This window comes from Podarcis vaucheri (genome assembly GCF_965113315.1).
Source record: "Podarcis vaucheri genome assembly, chromosome: 4".
NCBI classification, from domain to species: Eukaryota; Metazoa; Chordata; class Lepidosauria; order Squamata; family Lacertidae; genus Podarcis; species Podarcis vaucheri.
Window position 1 is genome coordinate 24,493,246 of NC_138762.1, and position 25,596 is coordinate 24,518,841.

Consider the following 25,596-nt stretch of genomic DNA (forward strand, 5'->3'; position numbering starts at 1 on the left):
ACACTTCAGGTTACATATGCTTCAGGTTACAGACTCTGCTAACCCAGAAATAGTGATTCAGGTTAAGAACTTTTCTTCAGGATGAGAACAGAAATAGTGCTCTAGCAGTGTGGCGGCAGCAGGAGGCCCCATTAACTAAAGTGGTGCTTCAGGTTAAGAACGGACCTCTGGAATGAATTAAGTACTTAACCTGAGGTACCACTGTACTATGGTAAGATGAGATTAAATTGTAGTCAAACAAATAAGAAGAGAGCCTAAAAGCACAACCCTGTATGTATGTACTCAGCAACAAGTCCCTTTTGGGTTTCCATGGGGATTACTTTGAGTTAAGCAAGTTCAGGACTGCAGGCACACCTGCGAGTCCTAGGAGTCTAATGATGAAACTGAAAGGAAAAGGGAGTTCACAAGAATTCAAGGAAATTCATGATGTTCGACTCTGATCATGACATCCGAATGTATTTGTTGCAGCAGTGTCGTCTTAGAATGTTATGTATTCTGTGCTCCTTTTCGTTTTAATTAAAATGTCAAGGAAGCATTAGCCTATTGATTGAAGGCTTTATGGTGCAATTCTGTAAACCCCAAAGGTGTTTGAACACGTATGTGCAATGCCAAGGGGTGTCCAAGTGAAAAATTCCCCACATCAGAGCGTGAAGGTTATCGTTATAAATGAAGAGAGGAGGCTGCAGGCTTAGGAAGAAGTATGCCGAAGCAGTGGCTAGTGGCTATTGCTGTTTGTTTAGTGAGTCTGTAGCTGGTACAGCTGTGCTACTTTGTGATGGATGCAGTTGTGTTTCTCGGATAATCACATATTTATTGCTGCATTTGCTTTTCTTTCACCAGTAAAAAATTGTTCTGCATAAATGCTGAAACGCTCAGTGATAAAAATGTTCAGGTCTGTTGGGAAGTACGTAAGATGCTTAAGAGTTTCAGATGCCCCTTGTTTGCCTATCTGTATGCCTGATGATATAACAGTGCTGCAAGCAGCCATATCTGTTTCATCGAGCTTCAGTGTCTCCTGTGTTTAGCGAGTGCCTGGACTCTAAATGAGTTCATTGATTTCTAATATTTTGAGTTTAATCACCGCATGTAACTGACTTTGTACTTCTTGAAATGCTGGGGAGATGTTGCAGATGCTGTAAAATGGTGAGCATGGGTACCTGAAAATAATAATAATAATAATAATAATAATAATAATAATAATAATAATAATAATAATAAATTTTATTTATATCCCGCCCTCCCCAGCCGAAGCCGGGCTCAGGGCGGCTAACAACAACAAAACAGTATAAAGGTGTAGCATAAACAACACTCTAAAATCATTCATTATAAAATTAATTAATTCAGGCCACTGGCAACCATTGGGCCAGAGCTCCGCGAATGAGTCATAGTAGACCGAGTAACCATTATTACCGTAGCTCAGTTGGTTAGAGTGTGGTGCTGATAACGCCAAGGTTGCAGGTTTGATCCCCACATGGGACAGCTGCCTATTCCTGCAGTACTAGATAATCCTCAGGGTCCTTTCCAACTCTACAATTCTAGAATTCTAATATACAAAGTTTAGAACAGGGGTCAGCAAACCTTTCCAGCAGGGGGCCGGTCTACTGTCCCTCAGACCATGTGGTGGGCCGAACTATATTTTGGGAAAAAATATGAACGAATTCCTATGCCCCACAAATAACCCAGAGATGCATTTTAAATAAAAGTGCACATTCTACTCATGTAAAAACACCAGGCAGGCCCCACAAATAACCCAGAGATATATTTTAAATAAAAGGACACATTCTACTCATGTAAAAACATGCTGATTCCCAGACCGTCCGCCAGCCGGATTGAGAAGGCGATTGGGCTGCATTCGGCCCCTGGGCCTTAGTTTGCCTACCCACGGTTTAGAACTTTTAAAGGCATGCTCTTTCAAATGGATAAGGAAATAGACAGGTAACTAGTACAGCTATTGAATGGACTGGCAAATGTGTTCCTTGCTGGCCTAACCTGGCAGGTTTCTCTTAAAGGCTCTGGATGGCCTGTGTTGGAAACAAGATTCTGGACTCCAGTGACCTTTGGTCTAGGAAAGGGCTGTAGTTCAGAGGCAGAGCATATGCTTTGCATGCAGAAGGCGCCTGGTTCAATCTCTGGCATTTTAAGGTTGAGTTGGGAATGTTCCCTGCCTGAAACTTTGGAGAGTTGCTTCTGGTCAGTGTGGGCAGCCCTGAGCTAGATGGACCATGGGCTGACTCTGAATAAGGCATCTTCCTATGTTGATCCAACATGACTTTTATGTTCTTAAGTGTCTGTAACAAATTCTCTTGAGCTCCTTTTTCTCTGAAGAACTCCCTTCGTATTTTTGAAGGCGGCAAGGAAAAGAGGCTATCGGAAGCCATCATTTTCTTTGGAAAGTTAATTAAATTTGGGTGATTAGAATTCCATGCAGTGGGTGGCATTACGAATCCTTGGCTAGATGACCTTCATCAAAGGACTCCAGGGCAGCGTACAGATTTGTGAACAAAATTTTTCACACAGTGTACAATATAAAAACCCCACAAATAACCACAGCAAAGGGACAGGCTGAAAATCTATAAAGAGGCAAAATTTGGACTATAATATCTAAAATGACATTGAGCATGCAGTTTTGTGGACACTGATTGTGCCACAAAAGCTTTGTAAATATGCCCACAAAAATGACTGGTATGCACAAATAAATAAATCATTGGCTCGCCATAAGTGGTTTGTAGCCTGCTTTTTTCTGAACACAGAAATGAATCAGGCTGGCATAGGAGGGTGAGAGCAATCCGTCAGTCCTCTGCCAGCTTGCTTGCTCGCCTTCATGGAATTCATGGAATTGGCTATGGCTACCAGGCAAGTTGTTAAATACAAGGCTGCTGTGCAAATAAATTAAGGTTAATTTTCTGAAACCGTTATTTCCCTAAAATGTGAATCTGTTCTTTTTTCCCCAAATAGCTCTGTTCCAAATCCAGCAGAGAATTTAGCAAAATCCCATTTCATACGTAGATGGAAATAAATTTGCTTGATCATAATGGAAGCATTAAAATTTGTTTCTGCGTTGGAGTATATTATGTACGCCTATTCAGACTGATTTAAAAACATGCAAAGCAATGTTTGTGCATCTGGTCCAGATATAAATTAACAGATGCTACTGTAAGAGGCCTCAGGAAGCCAATATGGATTTTTCTTTTTCTTTTTGGCAAGCAAAATTAAATCCTCATACCATAAGTAAGAGGATAAATGCAACTTAGAATCTTCCATCAGGCTCTTGAAGAATTATTATTATGCTTGATCTAAAATTACCCAGTGTATCTTCCTTTTGATAGAAAGTGCTGCTTAAAAAATCTGTAGTATGAAATTGTTCAAAGTGGAGAATCATATATTAGCCTTTCAGTGAAATAATTTGAAACAATAGTTGCAAGTGCACTTTTTAATTTAAAATCTAAGCTGTGCAGTTTGATGCTATTTAAAATGGAATTCTTTTAATTCAGTAACTTGTCAAGCAAAGCCTTAGCTTTATTAGAGCTAAAAGCATAGAATGGGAAGTCGCTTTCTGCATTTATTCTGCTGCAAATGTTCCAGGAATATTGGTGAAACTCATGGCAGCAGTTGGGAAAAGCTGTGCAACGAGTCAAATAAATGTGTTGGAGGAATGGAAGGACAGAGATTTTGTTTGAAAAGTTTTACATTCTAACATTTGACAAATGTGTAGAATTGTGCAGCTCTACTCATTTTAACAGCTCTTCCAACACTTCACAGCTCAGAACACTCCTATGTTCGGAACATTTCAGTTTTTATACTGGTGACACCACACTTAGGCTCACACTCTCCTTGGATGCTGTTACGTGTTGCTGAAGGCTTTCCTCATCTTGCTAAATACCGTTGTCATCTACTCTGTACAGTGGTACCTCTGATTATGTACTTAATTCGTTCTGGAGGTCCGTTCTTAACCTGAAACTGTTCTTAACCTGAAGCACCGCACAATTCAAAGTGTTGGTGCTGACCTTTAAAGCCCTAAACGGCCTCGGTCCTATATACCTGAAGGAGCGTCCACTGTACCACTGTAGTAGCTTATCCTGCACCGATTTAAAAGTGGAAAGGGTTTGTGTGTGCATTTTCAGCTAGATATACTTGAAAAACAAACCAACACGGTATCTTAACACCTGGATGGGTCTTATGTCTGTAACAAAGGTATTATCTTGTGTCTTCTCACAGTGATCTAAGTGTTTTACTTAGAAATTGCTAAAATAAAAAAATTCCTTCCTGTAGCACCTTAAAGACCAACTAAGTTAGTTCTTGGTATAAGCTTTCGTGTGCATGCACACTTCTTCAGATACACAGAAATTGCTGTTATTGGAATACTTGCATGGCAACCCAATAGTGTACACTTCCTTTATAATATATAGGGTCAAATTCAGGGTTCTGCTGCGGTGAAGGTCCTGTTAGTGCAAGCATTGCAACTTTCCAGATGGAATGACACCCCCTTCTTTCCCCCGCCCCCATTTTGTGGTTGGAGGAGGAGGAAGAGGAGGGAGGAAACCCTAACTCAGGACCTTCATAGAATCATAGACTCTCACTGACAAAACTTTTAAGGTGAATCCCACCTTTAGTGTACAGGGCAGAGAAATGGAGGCATTGAAAATTGTGAAGATGCTACGTTAGCACTTCTGGAGAGGTATAGTGGTACCTCGGGTTACATACACTTCAGGTTACATACACTTCAGGTTACAGACTCCCCTAATCCAGAAATAGTACCTCGGGTTGAGAACTTTGCTTCAGGATGAGAACAGAAATCGCGCGGCGGTAGCACGGCAGCAGCGGGAAGCCCCATTAGCTAAAGTGGTGCTTCAGGTTAAGAACAGTTTCAGGTTAAGAACGGACCTCCGGAATGAATTAAGTACGTAACCAGAGGTACCACTGTATGTGCATAAATAACTGTGCTTCTGAAGGATAGTCAACGAGAAAGAAAAAATAAGTACAACTTTGATTTTACTTGTGTCCATGAGTTTTCCCAGTTTGATGTTCATTACGTTACTAATTTTTTGAAAAAATAGTTCTAAAAGAGAAAATTTCTATGGAAAAATATAGTAGTGGAATAGTTTCCATTTCAGAGTTTCTAGCCCTTGTCACTGCCAATAACAGACCTGCACAATTTGTGATTGACCAATCTACCTTCTGGTTTTTGTTTTCCCAGTACGCAGGAGAGCTGTCCTGCACCCAGAAAATAAATGCAAAGCTTAAGGGTACTACGCGAACAAGACTGTAGCTGCAATATTTAATGCACGTGAGGAAATTAATGAGATGATAGTTTCCTTATATAAGTTAATTTGTAATAGATGCACAAAACAGACTTGGACGACAAGAAAAAATTATCAGGGAGAAACATGCAAGTGCAACATCTTACGTGAACATTTTTCAGTGGACAATGTAATACAAAGATTTCCTGTGAAGCTCACATTTTAAATACACAAGAGGGGGAAGAGGCGGAGAAGAAAATGAGACACTAGCATTCTTTAGGCACCTGGAAATTTGTACATTCTCAAGCTTCTTTGGGCTTGCTTTCCATTTGTCATCCCTGCTACTAGTCCAGAATAGACCAATGGCTAGTAACAAACAGAAGGCCCAAGGCTGTCTTCCATGCAGTTGCAAATGTGTATTTGACTTTTAAATTTTTCAGCCAGTGCCATGTCCCACACCTTTGTCCACCATCCTTGCAATGAAAATTGAATGTTATATTGCCAGTGCTTGGTTACTTCTAAATGTGAAACAGCCAGCAGGAAAGCTATTATGTAGGTGTATGCAACTTTTTCCATAGGATATACAGTGGTACCTCGGGTTAAGTACTTAATTCGTTCTGGAGGTCCGTTCTTAACCTGAAACTGTTCTTAACCTGAAGCACCACTTTAGCTAACAGGGCCTCCTGCTGCTGCCGCGCCGCCAGAGCACGATTTCAGTTCTCATTCTGAAGCAAAGTTCTTAACCTGAGGTACTATTTCTGGGTTAGTGGAGTCTGTAACCTGAAGCGTATGTAACCCGAGGTACCACTCTATTGACAATTATTAGTTGCTGGACTATCAATGAGATCAGTTTAGCAGAATGCATTAAACACTGGGCAGGCCCACCACATATTGTAAATTTCATTTCATATTGTATCCCCTCCAACAGGTATATGGCAAGTTGTTATTGATTTAATGTAGCTTTACCGACATGAAATACCACCGGTAAACAATTTCCAGCATAGTCTCTTGGATACAAGCAGAGGTGGTTTTGACCACACCAGCCTCCATTGGGTACCATCAGTGTGCACAGACAGGTCCCCTTCTCCTTGGTCTCTCCACCCCAAAAGATTTTGTTGTACTTCTGCAAACCTCAGATTTCTTCCAACCCTTTTGATATCTCCCTCTTGATGCTGCTCTTTTGGCTTCATAACGGTCCATGCTCTGAGAATGCATTTGCAATCAGTTTATAGGTTTTGAAACCAAGGTTTGAAGCTACTTTGCAGAATATTATTAGTGTTAGTGCAGATGTCATGCTGCACTGTGTGGTTAATGCTGTGGAGTGAACAGGGCATGAAAGGTTCACAGTGAACAGCAGCCTGATAGCTTGCAGCAGTGTTACGTTGGCATTCGGCTGAAGTAAACAGGTACCCCTGCCTGGAGCTTTCTGTTGTCACTCTGATGCTCATACGCACAGCTTGCTCCTGCCTGTGCAGATTACTAATTTTAATTTAATATTTGATTCAAACGTGAATGCAGATGAGGCATGGTGGCATGCTTGCTGTGACAATATGTTTAAAATACTTATTGGATTGCTTTACTTTGTTGTCTACCTGAGTCTTCAGGGTAGATTCAGAACTTAAGAAATAGTTGCATGTGTGGACAGTCTGCCACATTTAAACTTAGAGATGCTGTGTTAGTTTCTGCATTCTGAGCATTTTGCAAACTCCCAGATTTCACAAAGCTTTGCACAGACAAATCTTTATCAAATAATTGGATTTATAATTTGTCAGTTTAGGAGAAGGGCCATGAGCATCATTATTTTATATGTGTGCCTCAAGAGACACTTCAGTTATGTACTGGATGAATATAAATATCTGTACTCTTCATAGCCATACTAAGTGCATTAAAACACACACACACAACCACCACCACACATTGCTGCTATTGACAACTTGTTCTGTTTTGCTTTGGTTAGGGCTGTAAGTAAAAGGTGCTTAATTTACATAAGCCTGTTAAGTGGTATCCCCAGGAGAGGAAGTACTAATAATTTCAAATGCTGTACGCAGTGTTTTGACAGCTTGATCCATTTACAAATTAGATTGCCGGGAGTAGGTAGTGGAGGGCATGGCATGTTCAGAGTATGCAAATAATTCTTAAACTTTCGGAGTTGCCAAAACGGACAGCTCTGAACAAGAGAGGTGGTGGTGAGATTTTGGAAAAAGGAAACCTGAAAATGGTTTGAATGCACCTCTGCAAGGAGTTTTGATGCGTTTTATCCATTCTTATTTCCTTTGCAAAAGAAAAGAAAGGTGGTCCCAATGCACAAAAAAAGATCTCCCCTGTCGCTCCCCCCCCCAAATGCTGACCTTGCTCTGCACCCTCTGATTCTGACTAGCTAGAATCTACGCGTGATCAGGGTGCGCTGTTAGCAGGTAGGAGGTGGCTGAACCAAATCTTCCTTGCCACAAGAACAACAACAACAACAACTTCTTTATTATTTATACCCTGCCCATCTGGCTGGGTTTCCCCAGCCACTCTGGGCAGCTTACAGCATATATAAAAACACAGGAAAACATCAAGCACTAAAAACTAAATAAAGATTAAATTACAGTGGTACCTCGGGTTACATACGCTTCAGGTTACAGACTCCGCTAACCCAGAAATAATGCTTCAGGTTAAGAACTTTGCTTCAGGATGAGAACAGAAATCGTGCTCCAGCGGCGCGGCGGCAGCAGGAGGCCCAATAATAATAATAATAATAATAATAATAATAATAATAATAATTTATTTATTTATACCCTGCCCATCTGGCTGGGTTTCCCCAGCCACTCTGGGCGGCTTCCAACTAAATATTAAAAACAATACAGCATTAGACATTAAAAACTTCCCTAAAGAGGGCTGCCTTCAGTTGTCTTTTAAAAGTAAAATAGTTGCTTATTGCCTTGACATCTGCTGGGAGGGTGTTCCACAGGGCAGGCGCCACTACCGAGAAGGCCCTCTGCCTGGTTCCCTGTAACCTTACTTCTCGCAATGAGGGAACCGCCGGAAGGCCCTTGGCGCTGGATCTCAGTGTCCGGCCTGAACGATGGGGGTGGAGACGCTCCTTCAGGTATATAGGACCGAGGCCGTTTAGGGCTTTAAAGGTCAGCACCAACACTTTGAATTGTGCGGTGCTTCAGGTTAAGAACAGTTTCAGGTTAAGTACGGGCCTCCCGGAACGAATTAAGTGCTTAACCCGAGGTACCACTGTATTTACAATCTGCTATTTAAGACTCACATCGTAAGAATTAATCTTCAACCACAATTGTTTCAGATTCAGAGGTAGAGAGGTTGACCAGCAATCTCTTGAACAGGCATGGCAGGTACACAGGTATATCCCTCACTTTGTTTCTTGCTAGTTCACAACCAAGAGGAACAACCTCTGAAGAGGGAACTCTGGACTCCTAAGTCGCAGAGCTCCTTAGTGTTGGGAAGGCATTGAAAAAGGTTTGCATCCTGTGAAAATTTATTGATTGATGGTCTCACTCACGGCAAGAGAGAAGAACCACTTTTGTCACCAGCAACCTAATGTAGAGCCATGCTGGCTGTGAAGACTTCGACACTGTGCATGAGATTGTGCAAAGTTGTTACCATTGCAGCGCCATTTCCGTGTGAGGTCTCTCTTTAGGGTACATAAGAACTCCGGACAGGCTTCACTTGACTCATTTAGAGCTGTCCATGGTCTCCGTCTCCTGGGCTCCTTCTCAGGACCAGAGCAGAATAATTAGCCCTCAGCTAGCCTGTTCCCGTCATTGATTCCAAATACCAACAGGTATGAGATGAAAAGGAGAATTAAGTATCATTAGAATATGGATGACAATGTACCCCAAATATGCAGATGATTTGTACCAGAGGGTCAATGTAGTGGGGCAGGATGCATCCCTGCAAAACACCAAGGTTCTGACCAGAAGGTTGCCCAGTGCAAGAGGCAAATTCTTGGAGGAACGTGAGGCACAGAAGCAGGACTGTCAGGAGCCATGCTGTGTTGCTGGAGCTGCAAAATTGATTCCATGCCCTTACCCTAGACACAGATTATTGTCCAGAAAAGCAAGGACAACAGTTGCAGACCTCAGAACACACTGAGGTTGTTGTGGAAGGTGCAGTGTACAGAATGATTCCTGCCGCTTCCCAGAGGAGGAAGTGACTAAACATCAGGAAGAAGTTTCTGATGGCAAGAGCTGTTCAACAACAAAGTGAACTGCTTTGGAAAGTGGTGGACTCTCATTCCTTGGCACTTTTAAAGCAGTGGTTGGATGGCCACGTGTCAATGATGCTTTAGTTGAGATTCCTGTATCACAAGCGTTTGTAGTACACCTGGCACGTCTAAAAGGTAGATTGTGATCTACCGTTAGATCAGTGAATGTCTGTGGTGGTAGATCACTACTGGTTCCCCACAAAGAAGCTGTACAACTTTGGCTCCTGCTCAACATTTTCACACTGCACCCCACTCAAAAACGGGGCTTTTGACCCAAACCCTCCTAAAAACAACTCAACAACAACTTTGACATGGACCCCAAAAAGCAGGGTTTTTCTTTCTAAAGGAAGGAACCCCCCCAAAAGGGGGTAGTTCATTGCCAGTTTTTAACTATGTGAGTAGATAGCAGTCTCTTTATTTATACCCTGCCCAGCTGGGCACTCTGGGCGGCTTCCAACAAAATATTGAAATACAGTGGTCTGTTAAACATTCAAAGCTTCCCTAAACAGGGCTGCCTTAAGATGTCTTCTAAAAGTCTGGTAGTTGTTCTTCTCTTTGACATCTGGTGGGAGGGTGTTCCACAGGGCGGGTGCCACTACCGAGAAGGCCCTCTGCCTGGTTCCCTGTAACTTGGCTTCTTGCAGCGAGGGAACCGCCAGAAGGCCCTCGGCGCTGGACCTGGATGATCCTTGGGTCCCTTCCAACTCTACAATTCTGATTCTGTGATTCTATTATTCTAAGATTCTAAACCTATCCCTGGCAGGTGATTCAGAAGGATGCCTTTGTCAGATGGTACCATGTACTTATCAGAGGTGCAGCAGGACCAAGGGATCATGTCCCACCTCTCCAGTTTCTGGCTTAGGCCAGCTTATAAGATGACCAAGGCTGTCTTACTCCCAAAACCCAAAGTTGGACTGAATGGGTCTGTGTGAGAGTGATTGTTTAGAAGTAAACTGGTTTAACCAGTGCAATCCTATACATGTTTACTCAGAATTAATCTTCGTTGCCACAGAGATCAATGGGACTTCCTCCCATTAAATGTGTATAGGACTGTGGTCTTAGGACATGATATATGCACCCTTAGTAAATGATATATGAAAACCGAAAGCCTAGGAGGAATAAGAGAAACCAGAACAAACAAAATACGAACAAAAAAAACTTCATATAGGCTATGAAAAATTTATTAGATGTTTAAAAATATAAAACCTCATTTGCAACTGGGGTTAGGTTTTTTGTGGGTGGGTTGAGAATATTGTTGGAATGGTGCTGTGCAATGAATTCAAATGATTGCATAACACTTTAAAATATTGTTTCAGAGAAGTGAGAATTGCAAATGAAAACTAGAGCAGAGGCAAGGGAATAGTTCTGGAGGAAGAGTTATTTCATATCGCTTGAATGAAAACCTCTAACCTTTCAGGAAAAGCAACAGCTAAGAACGGCATATCCTTAAAAGTAGTAAAAATATATTTTAAAAATAAAGGATTTACACAGGGTTATTTGTAATCTGCAGTGAAGCTTGCGTACACAGGCAGTGCGAATTCTGCAGCATTTTAAAATGGGGCTAAGAGACATCACCTTGCCAACAAAGGTCTGTATAGTCAAAGCTATGGTTTTCCCAGTAGTGATGTATGGAAGTGAGAGCTGGACCATAAAGAAGGCTGATTGCCGAAGAATTGATGCTTTTGAATTATGGTGCTGGAGGAGACTCTTGAGAGTCCCATGGGCTGCAAGAAGATCAAACCTATCCATTCTTAAGGAAATCAGCCCTGAGTGCTCACTGGAAGGACATATCCTGAAGCTGAGGCTCCAATACTTTAGCCACCTCATGAGAAGAGAAGACTCCCTGGAAAAGACCCGGATGTTGGGAAAGATGGAGGGCACAAGGAGAAGGGGACGACAGAGGACGAGATAGTTGGACAGTGTTCTCGAAGCTACCAGCATGAGTTTGACCAAACTGTGAGAGGCAGTGGAAGACAGGAGTGCATGGCGTGCTCTGGTCCATGGGGTCACGAAGAGTTGGACACGACTAAACAACAACAAAAATTATGCAGATATGTATTCCCAATTGCTGGGAATGCCAAGTGGAGGCAGAGCACTGTTGCACTCGGGTCCTGCTTGCAGGATTCCTGCTGGCATCTGGTTGGCCACCGGGAGAACAGGATGTTGGACTAGGTGGGACTTTGGTCTGATCCAGCAGGGCTGCTATCATGTTCTTCTGCATGATTTATGTTGCTTTGCATAATTCATTGCAAAACATTTTGCTGTTTTGTATCTTTCTCGTTTTGCAAGTTATGGGAAAGAACAAGGAGATATGTTGAGGTGCAGCTCCAACCCCAAAGACAGAAAATAAATTGTGGGCACTTCTGCCTGGTTCGTTCAATCTCTGCACAACTCATTCCTCAGCTCCTTTTCATTCCTGCAAACACTCACCTTCCTGCCTACACACTCATCCTGCCTATCCTGGTATTGAGCTGATAGTTAAAGGTAAAGGGACCCCTGACCATTAGGTCCAGTTGTGGCCGACTCTGGGGTTGTGGCGCTCATCTTGCTTTATTGGCTGGGGGAGCCAGTGTACAGCTTCTGGATCATGCGGCCAGCATGACTAAGCCGCTGCGAGCCAGCACCAGCGCAACACACGGAAACGCCGTTTACCTTCCCACCGGAGCGGTACCTATTTATCTACTTGCACTTTGATGTGCTTTCGAACTGCTAGGTTGGCAAGAGCAGGGACCGAGCAACAGGAGCTCACCCCGTTGCAGGGATTCGAACTGCCAACCTTCTGATTGGCAATTCCTAGGCTCTGTGGTTTAACCCAAAGCGCCACCTGCGTCCCTATTGAACTGATAGTAGAGTCTTAAACCCTCGTCCCGCACTTTAGAAAAGCTCATTCCTTATCTGTCTTAAGTCCTAATGCAAAATGTTTGTGCCACCCTGTTTTTACCTCCACTCTTTAATACTGCTTTCATTGTTTGGATAACATAGCAATTTATCATTTGCTTGATTTTTGCTTCAATAATACATTGTGGAAATCCTCATCCTGATTTCCAAGGGTATGGTTTTTCAGAACTTTGCCAAATTGCCTTGAAGATGGATTTAAAAAAAATAAATCTAGCACTTATATCTGCTGCACACAACCGATTCCTTCTGAAGCATTTGCTGAAACAGTGGCGTTGACACTTACAGATGTTTTCAAATTATCACAATTGTTTAGCATTGTGTTGAACAAACAGGAATTTCTGTAAAAACGCATTCCTCTGGATCTGCTTATGGCAGCTTTAACATGCTAGGATAACTCGCTTGAAATGAGAAAAAGATCAGTGTGTTAATTTTCTCAGGGTTTTGAACTTGCTGCCTATTCATCTGGTTTTTAATGAAAGAGTGTGAAACTGCAGTTGAATGAATATTGAAGTGTGTGTGTGTGTGTGTGTGTGTACATCTCTTTGTGTGGGAAACAGCTATACACTTGAGTTTGTTACTTGGATCATAAGACAGGATTTTCTGCCCAGCATCTGCCTGATTAATTCACACCAAAAAGTGAAATTTAGCCCCGACCCTCAATCCTATAGAGCAGCAATAGGAAACCTGTGACCCTGCAGGTGGAATTTGTTGGACTCCCAACTCCCATAAGCCGCAGCCAGTATAGCTAATGGCAAGGAATTGTTGGCTTTGTAGTCCAACAGTGGCTGGAGAGGGTACAGGTTCACCATCCCTGCAGTGGGGATTCTCTGCTGTGTGAAAAGCTCCCTTCTTTTAGAATACAGTCGTACCTTGGAAGCCGAAAAAAATCTGTTCCGGAAGTGCTTTCGACAAGCAAGGCGCGGCTTCAGATTGGCTGCACGTTTGGCTTCCAAAGAACGTTCGCAAACCTCAACACTCAATTCCGGGTTTGTGGCGTTCGGGAGCCAAAACGTTTGACTCGCAAGGCGTTTGGCTTCCGAGGTATGACTGTACTAGCATGTGAGGCAGAAAGGGTTGAGTGTAAACTTCTCTGTGATGTGCTGCTTCCTATGTGAAGCCATTGGGGTGTGAAAGGCTATAGCTCAGTTATATTTTGCATGCAGCAGTATATTTTTTCAGGTAGATGGTTCCATGTTGAATCCCTGGCATCTACAGGTATAGCTAATAGAAACTCCCTTCTCAAACACTGGACAGCTACTGCCTGCCAGTGTAGACCAGGGATAGCTAATGTGGTGCCCAGGGCTGGGCGATAGCTGCTTTTCAACATTGTGATATATCACCAGCTAAACATTACTGATATATTACAATGTTTGAAATAAGGATGGAGCTATGTTGAGGTATTGGCTGGCTTCATGGTTTTCCCCACATTATGATTTTTGCCTAGCACACACAGAGACACATAATGATTCACAATATATTGCCAGGTCAAAAATTATGAACCCAGTATCATGATATGTAATGAAACCAGTTTTGGATGATATATCACCCAGCCCTAACACACACCATGATTTGCGATATATTGCCAGGTCAAGAACTATGAAACTGATATCACAATATGGACTTCAAACCAGTTTGGGACGATATAGCAGTATATTATCCAGCCCTAGTGGAGACCTCCAGATGTTTTTGGATGGCCTGTCCCAGCATACCTTGCTGGCTAGAGTTGAGGATGGTAGTAGTCCAAAAACATATGGAGGGCACTCTGTTGGCTATCCAAGGTGTAGGCAGAACTGAGCTAGACGGACCAATGTTCTGACTTAATATAAGGCAGTTTCTTATGTTCCTATATCCATTGGGGAGCTTTCAAGCAGGTACACTCACATCTGAATTCTGAAGCAGTACAGTCCTAGGAGGTCTGTACAGATGGCTGTTTCTCCTCCCCCTACACACACACACACACACACACACACACACACTTTGCTTCAAACTTTTTAATTATATTCCTTTTTTTGATAACAGTAGAGAATAACAATACCCATAACCAAATGGGAACATAGTTGTGATTTCTTTAGAGACACTGGGCTCTTTATCATGACAGTGTTGTCATATCTGACTGGCCTTCTGTTCACATATGGGCATAGATTGTTCCAAAATAACTTCTTTGCGCTCGGTGGAATGAGCCTGGGGGACAATGGAGATATCTTTTGCTTTTAAGAAATGGGGATAAAATAGCTGAAAGTAGCAATAACCCGGGAACTTTAAGTAAATTGATAATGTGAAAGAGGTAATTATGAAAAAGTAATCTTGCAGTGTCTATATATTCAGGTGCCTTTAGAAGTTTTATATCTGATTTATTTCCTTGAACTTGTACTTCAGTTTTTGCCCTGTGAAACTTTCATTTAAATTGTATGTACTTGATGAAGAATCTTCAAAATACAAGTTACTTCCACATCTTGAAACTTCTGAATTGGGGTAGTAAGCTTGTATATTTAATTGGTAGTAATCTCAGGAGAACAGAAAATATATGAAATAGCCCTCAGTTTTTGTTTTGAAATATTTATTTTTTACAAGCTTCTGCTGTGAAGCTGAAATGCATTGAGATTTCATATCCATAATAATAGGAAATTCATTTTGTGTAGTGTATCTGCGGCAGGGCAAGAAATGAGAATTCTTAAATATTAAATGTTACCCCTCTAATTGAATAATGCTCAGGTAGGTAAAGTAAATTGAGCTTTCAAGGTTAAGTGCTTGATTTAAATGCTTGACATAGGACAGCAGTTTGCTTGCTTTAAGAGGCCACAGTGAAAAGCTGAGTAGATGTTCCTAAGGCTTTATAGAACATTACAACAGCAGAGCTAGTATTACTGCATGAGTTTTATTGCTCATTTTCTTTTTCCCACTAGCTAAGCATTTTAGCAATGAAAGTTATTGACGAAATGATAGGGTAATGCCAAAGGCCAGGATTCAAATACTCATGCTACAAGATTGTTCTTTGGACTGGTGTTTCTTGATCAGTAGCTCTTCTTCAACACATTTCCCACCTGTCAGGATGATGGGCAGATTGCTATTAAATCGTGAAAAGGTTTTGGAGGATGCCTTTTGAACTCCCCCCCCCCCGCCCGCCCGCCTCCTGGCACGGCTCCTTGTGCTTTTATTTGTTTTCATTTAATGCCTTTTGTTCCTCTCTTAGCAGCTGACAAAACCAAAATGATAAAAATGTGTAAAACCAGCTTATTTCAAAAACCAAACTCAAAAGTATCCACATTTCTCATTATCGTCTTCCTATGCAGAATTTTCTGCATGAAGATTCCTTCTCTTCATATCTTGGTTGCAGACAGCAATGCTCAGGTCTTCCCTCCTTAGCTTCCTTCAAGTCTCCCCCCACTCCATATTTTTGTCACTTCTGACATGCTCGACAGCCTGACTAGCTGTGTGAGTGGATGATGATTTCTGTGCAGTATAACCATTCTGGAACGAAAGACATTCCTTTTATTTTTTAGCGTTTTAACTATTTTTAACTGGGTTGTAAGGGCACTTTGTGGGATGTGCCTGGGAGGAGAGGGTGGGGGATAGCAGGGGGAGACCCAATTACAGTGGTTCTGGGTAGGGGGAGGTATGGTGTGGGAGGTGGGGCAGATTAGGCAAGGGGCACACGACACAGGCAGTTAGTGACTGCGCCGTGTGCTAACCCCTCCTCTAACTTGGGGAATTGTGGTTGTCCTATCAGCCAGCCCTTGGGCCTGTTTACTGCTGCTGTTAAATGCCAGGTCGGCCCAGAATAAAATCTCCCTCATCCATGATCTGATTATTATGACAAAGATTTCGGAAAGCTTGCATTATTGCAAGGGCTACTCAAAAATGGACAACCTTTTATCTGCCGAGGGGGTAATTTGTCAGGGGCTGCATGTCAGTGATGGGAAGTGAGATTTCTTTGTATAGAAATTAGAGTTGGAAAGGGACCTCAAGGGTCATGCAGGAATCTCAGCTAAAGCATCCATGACAGATGGTCATCCAACTGTTGCTTAAAAACCTCCAAGGAGAGTCCACCACCTTCTGATGGAGTCTGTTCCTCTGTCAAACATCTCTTACTGTCAGAATGTTTTTCCTGATATTAAATCAGAATCTCCTTTCTTGTAACTTGAATCCATTGGTACGGGCGCTGCCCTCCAGAAGAGGAGAAAGCAAGCTTTCTCCATCCTCCATGTGACAGCTGGGTGACATGGATCATATTCTTGAATTGTGTGTGGCTAATTACAAACGATTGCCTTCCAGATTATGCTCTTTCCTCAAAAGAAATTTTCACTTAATATTTTTGAAAGCTTCTTGTCCCATTACCATTCGAATCAATATCATAGCCTAGCTCAGAAACTTGAAGATGATTAATGTAATTTTAAGGTCAAATTGGAATTGGCTGTGTTAAAGGCTGCTCTTAGAGGTAGACAGCAGGAGGATGCAGTTAATTAACTGCGGTGGCTTATTAAATTCAAGAGAAATTACTTTTTTCACGTTTGACGGGAACTTTTATATTATTATTAAACTTCATCCCATTTGCTTGGTTTGGACATACCACTTAATCACAGCTTAGTGTTATACACACGTGGTTTGGACACTACCACTTCTCTTCCCTTGTGCACCAGGGGACCTTGATGCATCTGAACTTGGGGAGCTCTGGTTGGTTTACAGTCTAGTTAGTTCAAACAAGCCAGGGTTAAAGTGTGTGTTTTAGATTCTGTCTTGTTCACTGTCTGTATCAAATAGGCACAAACTGCTTATGATGGTTGAGGTCTATCAATTCAGGTTGCTGTCAGTATTGGATAGTGTGCTGGGGCTGTGCTGCTCACCTAACCTTCCTCTACCTGAGTTGCTGCTACATATTGGGACATTGAGAGGGTGGAGTAAGATGAACGTGCTGGTAGGAGCACCCAGTTAGTTGTATCTGCTGATGCGTTTGCACAGTGTCAACTTTGCAACCACCTTGTCTGTCCCATTCTGTTTCTTACTATGCAGCAGCGACTCAGCCAGAGGGAAGTCAGATGAGCAGTGCAGCCCCCAATGTCACCCTCTGCTAGCCCCCTATGCCGGAGCTTTCCAAACTGTGTGTTGCGACACGTTAAGTGTGTCGGCTGCAGTGTGTAGGTGTGTTGCGTGAACGCTGGAAAGGGGTTAGTTTAATCTCTGGTTTGCTAGTAAAACTGTGTCGTGAAACGATGCAAGTCTAAAAAGTGTGTCACCGACACGAAAAGTTTGGAAAGCTCTGCTCTGTGCAAATATACTTCCCAGTGCATGCATGGTAATCAGTCCTGGAGACAATGCGTCATCTGCATATATACAAATAACTGCACAGTGCTTTCTTATAGGCTGTGTGCAGCCTGAGCCTGCCCAGTTTCCACTGAGCCTCTCTTAGAAATAGTATCATCTACACAGGCCAGTAGCAGCTCTCTTGGATTTCAGACAAATCTGGAGGGCTATAGATTCCCTGCAGATTAAGAGGACATGAAGGAACCAATCAAGTTTGAGCCTACCATGGTTTTTTCGTGGGTGGGGGGAATTGTCCACACATTGCCAAAGCACTTCTCGCTTTGGCTTTCAGAAAGCAGTTATTTTTAAGAGACACCCACCCTCAGTTTTAAGAAACAAGCATCTCTAAATGCGGGTGAAACAAAACTGCTGCTCAGCCTTTCCAGGACTAACAAAGCGTCTCGGTGAAACAGAAGATTGTTTTCTGCATAAATATGCTCAGCATGTATATGTTAACCAAAGTAAATACACTCTTAAGATCCTTCGTGCAGAATTCCCAGGGCAATCAAATCGAAGGCTAACTGCATATTTCCCTTTTACCTTATGTGGAAGATTTAGACTGCTTACAAAGCAATTTTATGTCAATTATTTTACCAAATCAGCTAATACGCTGATATATTCTTTGCTTAAAGAGTCCATTAAATGCCACAGTGACAAAGTTAATTGCATAGTTACATGCTATGAAATCTCACAATAAAGCCCTTGACTAAAAGACCTTTTATTGCCAGCTGTACCCAAGGCTGTGTGTACTCCGTGCCAAGGAAACTCAAATTGTGCCGTCATAAATTATGCACATTTGCATCTCGTTACTTCGTCTCTTTATTTAGCGTACTCTATCTTGCTTCCAAGGTTCAGATTTTTAGAGAACCTGGAGTCTGTGGCATAGGTTGGTTTGGTAGAGGAGGAAGCGAAGGCATGTTGGGATACAAAATATGGAAACCCTCTCAATGCATGGGCATTGCTTTGCTCATGTTCCTGTCCCATCTTCCTTCCATGACAAAGCTCAAAACTGAAAATCACGGGCAGCGTGCTGACAGGGGCTGATGAGAGTTGTAGTCCAGAACACCTGGGGAGACCAGGTTGGCGATTGCAATCGCCATCTGGCACTGGAGCTCTTTAAAATTAGCAACTTCTTGCTTGTTTGGGCTGGAGAAGTTTTGTCTTCTGCAACAACACCCCTGTTTTGCTCTTGCATTTATTTGAGAAATCAAATTCTCTCAGAATCTCCATTTCCAGGTATGCCATTCTACGGTCTCTGGAAGAAGGATAATGAGGAAGTGTGAAGTAGTGCGCTTTTTCTGAATTAATGATGTGACACCATTCAGGTGTGCTTTAATACCAGTCTGGCACATACGCAAGCCGAAATGTTAGCAGCTCTGCTTACTTCAATGTAACTTAATTCAAAAAGGCATACATTTGCATTTGGGACTGTATAGATAATTATTTCCCCTGCCTGTTGTTTTTCATAATTCACAATTTGCATTTGTCAGCTCCACAGTGTAATAAACTAAAAACCTAGCAGGCCGCCTTTGTCAAACTAATAGCAGTTGTACAACAATTCAAACTATTCAATTAAACCCTTCTTGGCAATGTCCTCCCATGTATTTCATCCGCATGCCACCATCCATACTCACTTTCACCTAGCTTTCCTGGTTGCATCATGCAGTTCTCCCCTTATCCTTGGGGGGCGCCTGCTCCATGAAACCTCTTGAGACCTAAGATCTTGCCTACTATGTAAGATTATGTACCTTCTGAACCACAGTGGGGGAGATTGGGGGCCAAGGGTGTGTGGGATATCTATGAGGGCCTAGGGGAGCGGCACTTGCTGGAGTTACCCCTGTTGTCTTCCCCCACTGTGAACCTTCACATCTTCAGGCGAATTCTTCTGCATGCCGTGTGTGTGTGTGTGTGTATCACAGTTCCGCTCATTTTGCGAGTGGAAATGAACTTGTCAGCATTAATTGGCACTACATATAGCTTGCAGCTTTTCATCTCATCATAGAATGTTGCCCTTTCCTTCATCAAAAGTACTTTCCACAACTTCGAAAGCAAAGGTTTCTGAGTGGTGTGGGGCAGGAAGAAACATTTTGTTAATGTCAGCAAAATAATGTTCTTAGTTCAGCATCAAAGCGCATACCTGCCCTTGGTAAACGCTTTTCTTCTTTTAACTGGAGGCACAACTCTTTAAAAAAAGAAAGAAAAAGAAGATGAAACATCCAAACAGCTACTTCATATTTTTTCTCCCAGCCTCTTTTACGTCACAAGTACTGGAAACACAGACCCCAAAACAGATTTTTCTGCAGTATTATCCCTCACAGAGGCTGTTCTGTGTAAGTGTGGAGCAGATGAAAGAACCATTACCAAGGTAAAACATCGGTCTAGCACATCCACTGCCTCACCTGCAGATGTAAAGGAAAAGTAGAGCTGTGTGTCATCAGCATATTGCTGACATTGTACTCCAAAACTCTAGATGAAACCACTCGGCAGTTTCATGTAGATGTTAAATAGCATAAGGCAGTGGTTTTCAACCAGTGTGCCATGGCACTCTAGGGCGCCTTGAATGATGGTTAGGGGTGCCGCAAGCAACAATGGCCCCTGTCCCTCTCACTCTCCTTCCCTCCCTTCCTCTGATGCCCTCTTGCATCTCTGCCTCCCAAAGGTTTGCAGAGCTGCTTGTTGCAGCAGCCCTGGCTACAAGCTTACCAGGAAAATGGTGCATCTGGGGCTGGCCAGGGGGTACTTCCCAGGCCCCTGTGGAGCAGTGTGGGAAGGCACTTCTCTTGGGGGCAGGGGGAGGGCAGCTCAGAAACCAGGGGCGGCAGCCGAAAGGACTCTCAGGGAGAGGGGAGAAACACTCCACAAGGGAGGGGGTTCAAAATGGGATTAGGAGCTGCCAGCTCTGCAGACAAGGGGTGACATACCGTATTTTTTGCCCTATAGGACGCACTCCCCCCCCAAAAAAAAAAAAATGAAGGGGAAATGTATGTGCATCCTATGGGGCGAATGCAGGCTTTCGCTGAAGCCCGGAGAGCGAGAGGGGTCGGTGCGCACCGACCCCTCTTGCTCTCCAGGCTTCAGGAGAGCCCCAGCGCCAGCCCCATCCCGCTGTCTCCCGATGTGGTTTGGAGGCTGACCGCGGGGAGACCCCGCCGCCAGCCCCACAAGCTCCGGGGACAGTGGGGAAGCGCAGCGTGTCTTCCTGCTGTCCCCGGACCTTGTCTGAAGGCTGGCGGCGGGGAGAAGAGCGCTTCTCCCCGCTGCCGGTCCCACAAGCGCCTGGGGAAAAAAATAATTTCCCCCCCTTTATTTCCCCCCAAAAAAACCTGGTGCGTCCTATGGGCCGGTGCGTCCTATGGGGCGAAAAATACCGTAACTGGGCTCCTGAGCTTCACAAGGGAACTGTGGACCCAAAAAGGTTGAAAACCTCTGGCATAAGGGATAAAATTGAACCCTGAAGGCTGAAAAAGACTCCCCAAGCATCACCCTCTGCGAGTGGTAATCCAAGTAGGACCGGAACCACAACAAAGTAGTGCCACCAACCCCAAACTCAGAAAGCTGCTCCAGAAGGATACCATGGTTGATGGTATCAAAAGCTGCTGAGTGGTTGAGGAGAATTAACAGGGATATATTTCCCCTGTCTCTCTCTTGATGAAGGTCATCATACAGGGTGACCAAAGCAGTTTCTGTGCCAAAACCGAGCCTAAACCCCAATTGAAATGGATCTTGGAGAATCCGTTTCCTCCGAGAGCACCCAGGTCTGGTCCATAACCACCCACCCAAGAACCTTGCCCAAGAAGGGGAGATGAGCAACTGGCCAGTAGTTACTTAAGTTTTTTGAGTCCATGGAGGATTTCTTTTCCCCTGCCTCCCTCAAACAGGTAGGAACCACCGCCTCTTTTAAGGAGGCGTTGATCACCTCCCTGGCCCAGCCAGCTGTCCCCTCCCTGCAAGTTTTTTTCAACCATGAGGGGCAAGAGCGCAAGTGGTTGTCCTAACCAATCGAAGCACCTTGTCCACATCCTCAAGCCTTACCAAGTGAAACTCATCCAACACAGCAGGACTCTGTTCTTGTTGTTTAGTCGTTTAGTCGTGTCCGTCTCTTCATGGACCAGAGCACGCCAGGCACTCCTGTCTTCCACTGCCTCCCGCAGTTTGGTCAAACTCATGCTGGTAGCTTCGAGAACACTGTCCAACCATTTCGTCCTCTGTCGTCCCCTTCTCCTTGTGCCCTCCATCTTTCCCAACATCAGGGTCTTTTCCAGGGAGTCTTCTCTTCTCATGAGGTGGCCAAAGTATTGGAGCCTCAGCTTCAGGATCTGTCCTTCCAGTGAGCACTCAGGGCTGATTTCCTTCAGAATGGATAGGTTTGATCTTCTTGCAGTCCATGGGACTCTCAAGAGTCTCCTGCAGCACCAGAATTCAAGGATATAAAGTGCAGTAGATGCTGAAATGGTCCTGGAACAGTTGAAATAAGCCCATGGCTCCCTGCTCACCTGTTTCTGGAAGGCAGCAGAGTCTCTTCCAAAATGTTCAAAATGGAATCAATATTGCCATTGCTGGAGACCTGGATGAAATCTGAATCAGTTTTAAGCCCTCCCTGCCGAATTGCCTCTGGCTGCCTGTTTTCCTAATGTTAGAGGTAGTTATTGAAAGTGGCAGGTTAAAAATTGGATTCCAGAGGGCAAGATATGATTGACTATGTAATTTTCATTAAAGCCCACAAGGAAATGTATATTCATGCCTTCATTTCTCTTTGCCCCTTATTCTGGATGGAAATCATTGTGGAGAGCACACTTAACGACATCCATTTCTTGCTTACTAAGATGGAAGCAATAGAACAGGAAATAAGGACAATTTTCTCTCCTAGTTTAATTTCATTGCTCTTGGCCTGGGGGCATGCTATGCATCTATTTCAAATGATTCCAGCAAAAAAGGGCTTGGTATGTAAGATACCTGAGCTAAGTTTGTTTGGTACCTTGGAGTGCTAAATTCTTCTTCGTCTTTCTTCTTCTCAGTTTTACTTTGAATATTATGTATTACGTTTGTAAGAAACTTTAAAAGAGCGGACAATTTCCAGGCAATACAGGTGTCCCATATCACAAACTTTTCTTCACATTTCAGTAGTGGAGCTGCTACTTGAATGTGGAGTCAGTTTTTCACTGCCTCTGTAGTGTCTTAGAGGGGTTCTTTTGGCAACAGAGGGCTGCTTGACAAAGTTATAAAACTTTACTCTGAAGGTGATTTGGATGTCTGCACATCAGGCAGTCTTCAACACCTTTGGAAGCTGTGTCCAGTTGTGAAATCCCAAACCCAAACATATAAGACATGGCAATCGATTCTTGGTTTACGTATTAATTATTTTATGTTAAATGCAGCATCTGAAGATATATTCAGAATTCCTTTTCCCCAACAAGGTTCACTAAAGGCTGAGCATGAGCGTCTTCTGAAAGCAATGTAGCTTCTTGTTTTATGGGTTGGGCATCAGCCGGTGGGAATAAATGTGAGGTGATTTAGACTTATTTTTGCTGCAGTTTCTAAATGTATTTGTGGGAGGGCGGTTATTGGTTTGTGTTTCTTTTTGTCTTATTATGCATTTTGTGTTCTCAACTTGTATTTTTATGTTGTGAACCACTGTGTGATCTTTGGATGAAGGGTGGTATAAAAATTTAATAAATTAATTAATACAACAACAACACGTGTGCTCTTTGTAGCACAGATGTGCCTTTTGGTTGGTGGCAGTGGCATATTTTCATCCTTTTACTGGAATCCCTCTTTGCTAAAAGTTAACCATGCTGTCTTTCTTCTGCTCTTCTTTTATAGAGTACATCGAATTCAAAGCCGAAGAAGAAAATAACTAAAACAAAGGAAGCTAAAAAAGTATTGAAGAGAAAATTTAAAGTAAACACAAAAATTGTGTTTACTGAAGATGGAGAGGTAAGATCTAAGAAAACTGGCTGGCTTATCCTGAGGTTTGTGTGTGTGTGTTAGTGTTAGGCCTAGAACACAAGCTTTCAAATTTTAAAATTTTGGCACACACTTCCCACATTGGGGTGTGTGCCAATAAATTATGAAGTGGCTTTGGAATACTGAGACCTTGCAAAGGATTTTTGTCATATTCAGTTGATACTGTCCTGGCCGATTAGAATTCAACTAGTACTCCCTGCACACTGTAGGGAAGATGGATAATGGTTGTCAGGCTCTTTTTCAGATATATTTGTCATTAGTGATCTTACTCTTGTTGAACACACCCCAAATAAGTTCCCAAGAGGAACCCCAGAGTTCATCACGGTTTTGAAAACTATCAATTTAGCAAAAAATATCCATTGTTCTTCATAAGCCTGAGCACCACTGTGTTTTCACTGAAAATATAAAAATTATCTCCTAGTCTTCATTATCAGGCACTTAGATGTGTGATTTGCAAAATGCTAATTACCAGGAATGTGCTTTTCGGGGGTCTGCAAAACCACAATAAAACTGAGAGGAAGAAATACTGGTGGGCTTTTTCCATAGCAGATGGTGACAATTGTCAGTTTCAATTCCTTCTGCAATCTAATGTGACTGTACAGTAACTTGTAGGGTGGAAGGAAAGAGGAAGTGTTGCTAGGTTGCAGGTAGGTGCTGCTGAATTTGCACATGCTCCTTACCAGTGAAATAGTGGTTATTTACAGTATGGTTTAGGGATGCGGGTAGCGCTGTGGGTTAAACCACAGAGCCTAGTACTTGCCGATCAGAAGGTTGGCGGTTCGAATCCCCGTGACGGGGTGAGCTCCCGTTGCTCGGTCCCTGCTCCTGCCAACCTAGCAGTTCGAAAGCAGGTCAAAGTGCAAGTAGATAAATAGGTACCGCTCCTGCGGGAAGGTAAACGGCATTTCCTTGCGCTGCTCTGGTTCGCCAGAAGCAGCTTAGTCATGCTGGCCACATGACTCGGAAGCTGTACGCCGGCTCCCTCAGGCAATAAAGCAAGATGAGCACTGCAACCCCAGAGTCGGTCACGACTGGACCTAATGGTCAGGGGTCCCTTTACCTTTTTACAGTATGGTTTGGAACAGAGACCCACCTCTCCCTTCCTTCATGCAACAGCTTTTGACCCCCTTCTATAGTCTCAAGGGCACAATAGGCCAAATGCAGTCTTTGAGACTACACTGACCGATGATTATCACTGTGGCCATGTTTGTGGTACTGAATTTCTATGGAAATGCATCGCAAGCAGATTACAGTGGCCCATGATTTCTTGCCTGAAAACGAAGCATTTAGTTTGGCTGCACAGAAGGCTACGACAAACGCTCTGATTAAGCTGAAGTCGTAATGCTTTGCTTCTTAAAATAAATACAGCGCATTGCTGTTTCAAAGGCTAATTTGAAACTGCAGACGATGGATAAGTGAGTATAGTAGCTTGATAAAAAGTTGCCATGGTTTTTTCCCTTCTTTTTAGGAAGCCCTATAATGTGTTTCTGTGGCAGCCATGGATGCTGAACTGTCAGTTTCTATAATTAGGTCGATGTATTAAGAGTGGTTTTTATGAATTTGTGTGAGGAATGATCGTGTTGGATGCGGCGCTGCGTTCAGAATGTGAAGTAGCAATATGGGCTTTGGTGATATATTCTGAGCTGATCTCAGAGGGAGAGAAATATGAAAACAAGACTTTAAAGACACAAGGGTGGCCTTTGCAGAAGCCTCTGCATTTGACAATATCAGTTTGTATAATACTTGTATAACTCAACACATACTTTAGACAACACATACAGTATGCAGCACCTAGTTGTTGTAGGTGCTTAGGAAGTACATTATGAGAAATCTTAGGCCCATGTGTGCATTTCTGCGTGCCAGCTCAGTTCATGCTGCATTGCAGATCCTGCACTGAGGAGAGGGCTCTTCCAGGTCTATAATGACTCTTCAATGACTCTTCCAGGTCTATAATCCTATCGTTCCAATGTGCCTGAGACCTTG

General features: G+C 43.1%; 1 protein-coding gene across 1 annotated transcript in view; it reads left to right on the forward strand.

Annotated features, from left to right (window-relative positions):
* Positions 1-25,596, forward strand: part of DDX10 (DEAD-box helicase 10) — a 171,311-nt gene that overhangs the window by 81,495 nt on the left and 64,220 nt on the right. The window contains 1 exon segment of the mRNA XM_082220403.1: positions 23,470-23,583. Within this exon segment, the coding sequence (XP_082076529.1) occupies positions 23,470-23,583 (114 nt within the window).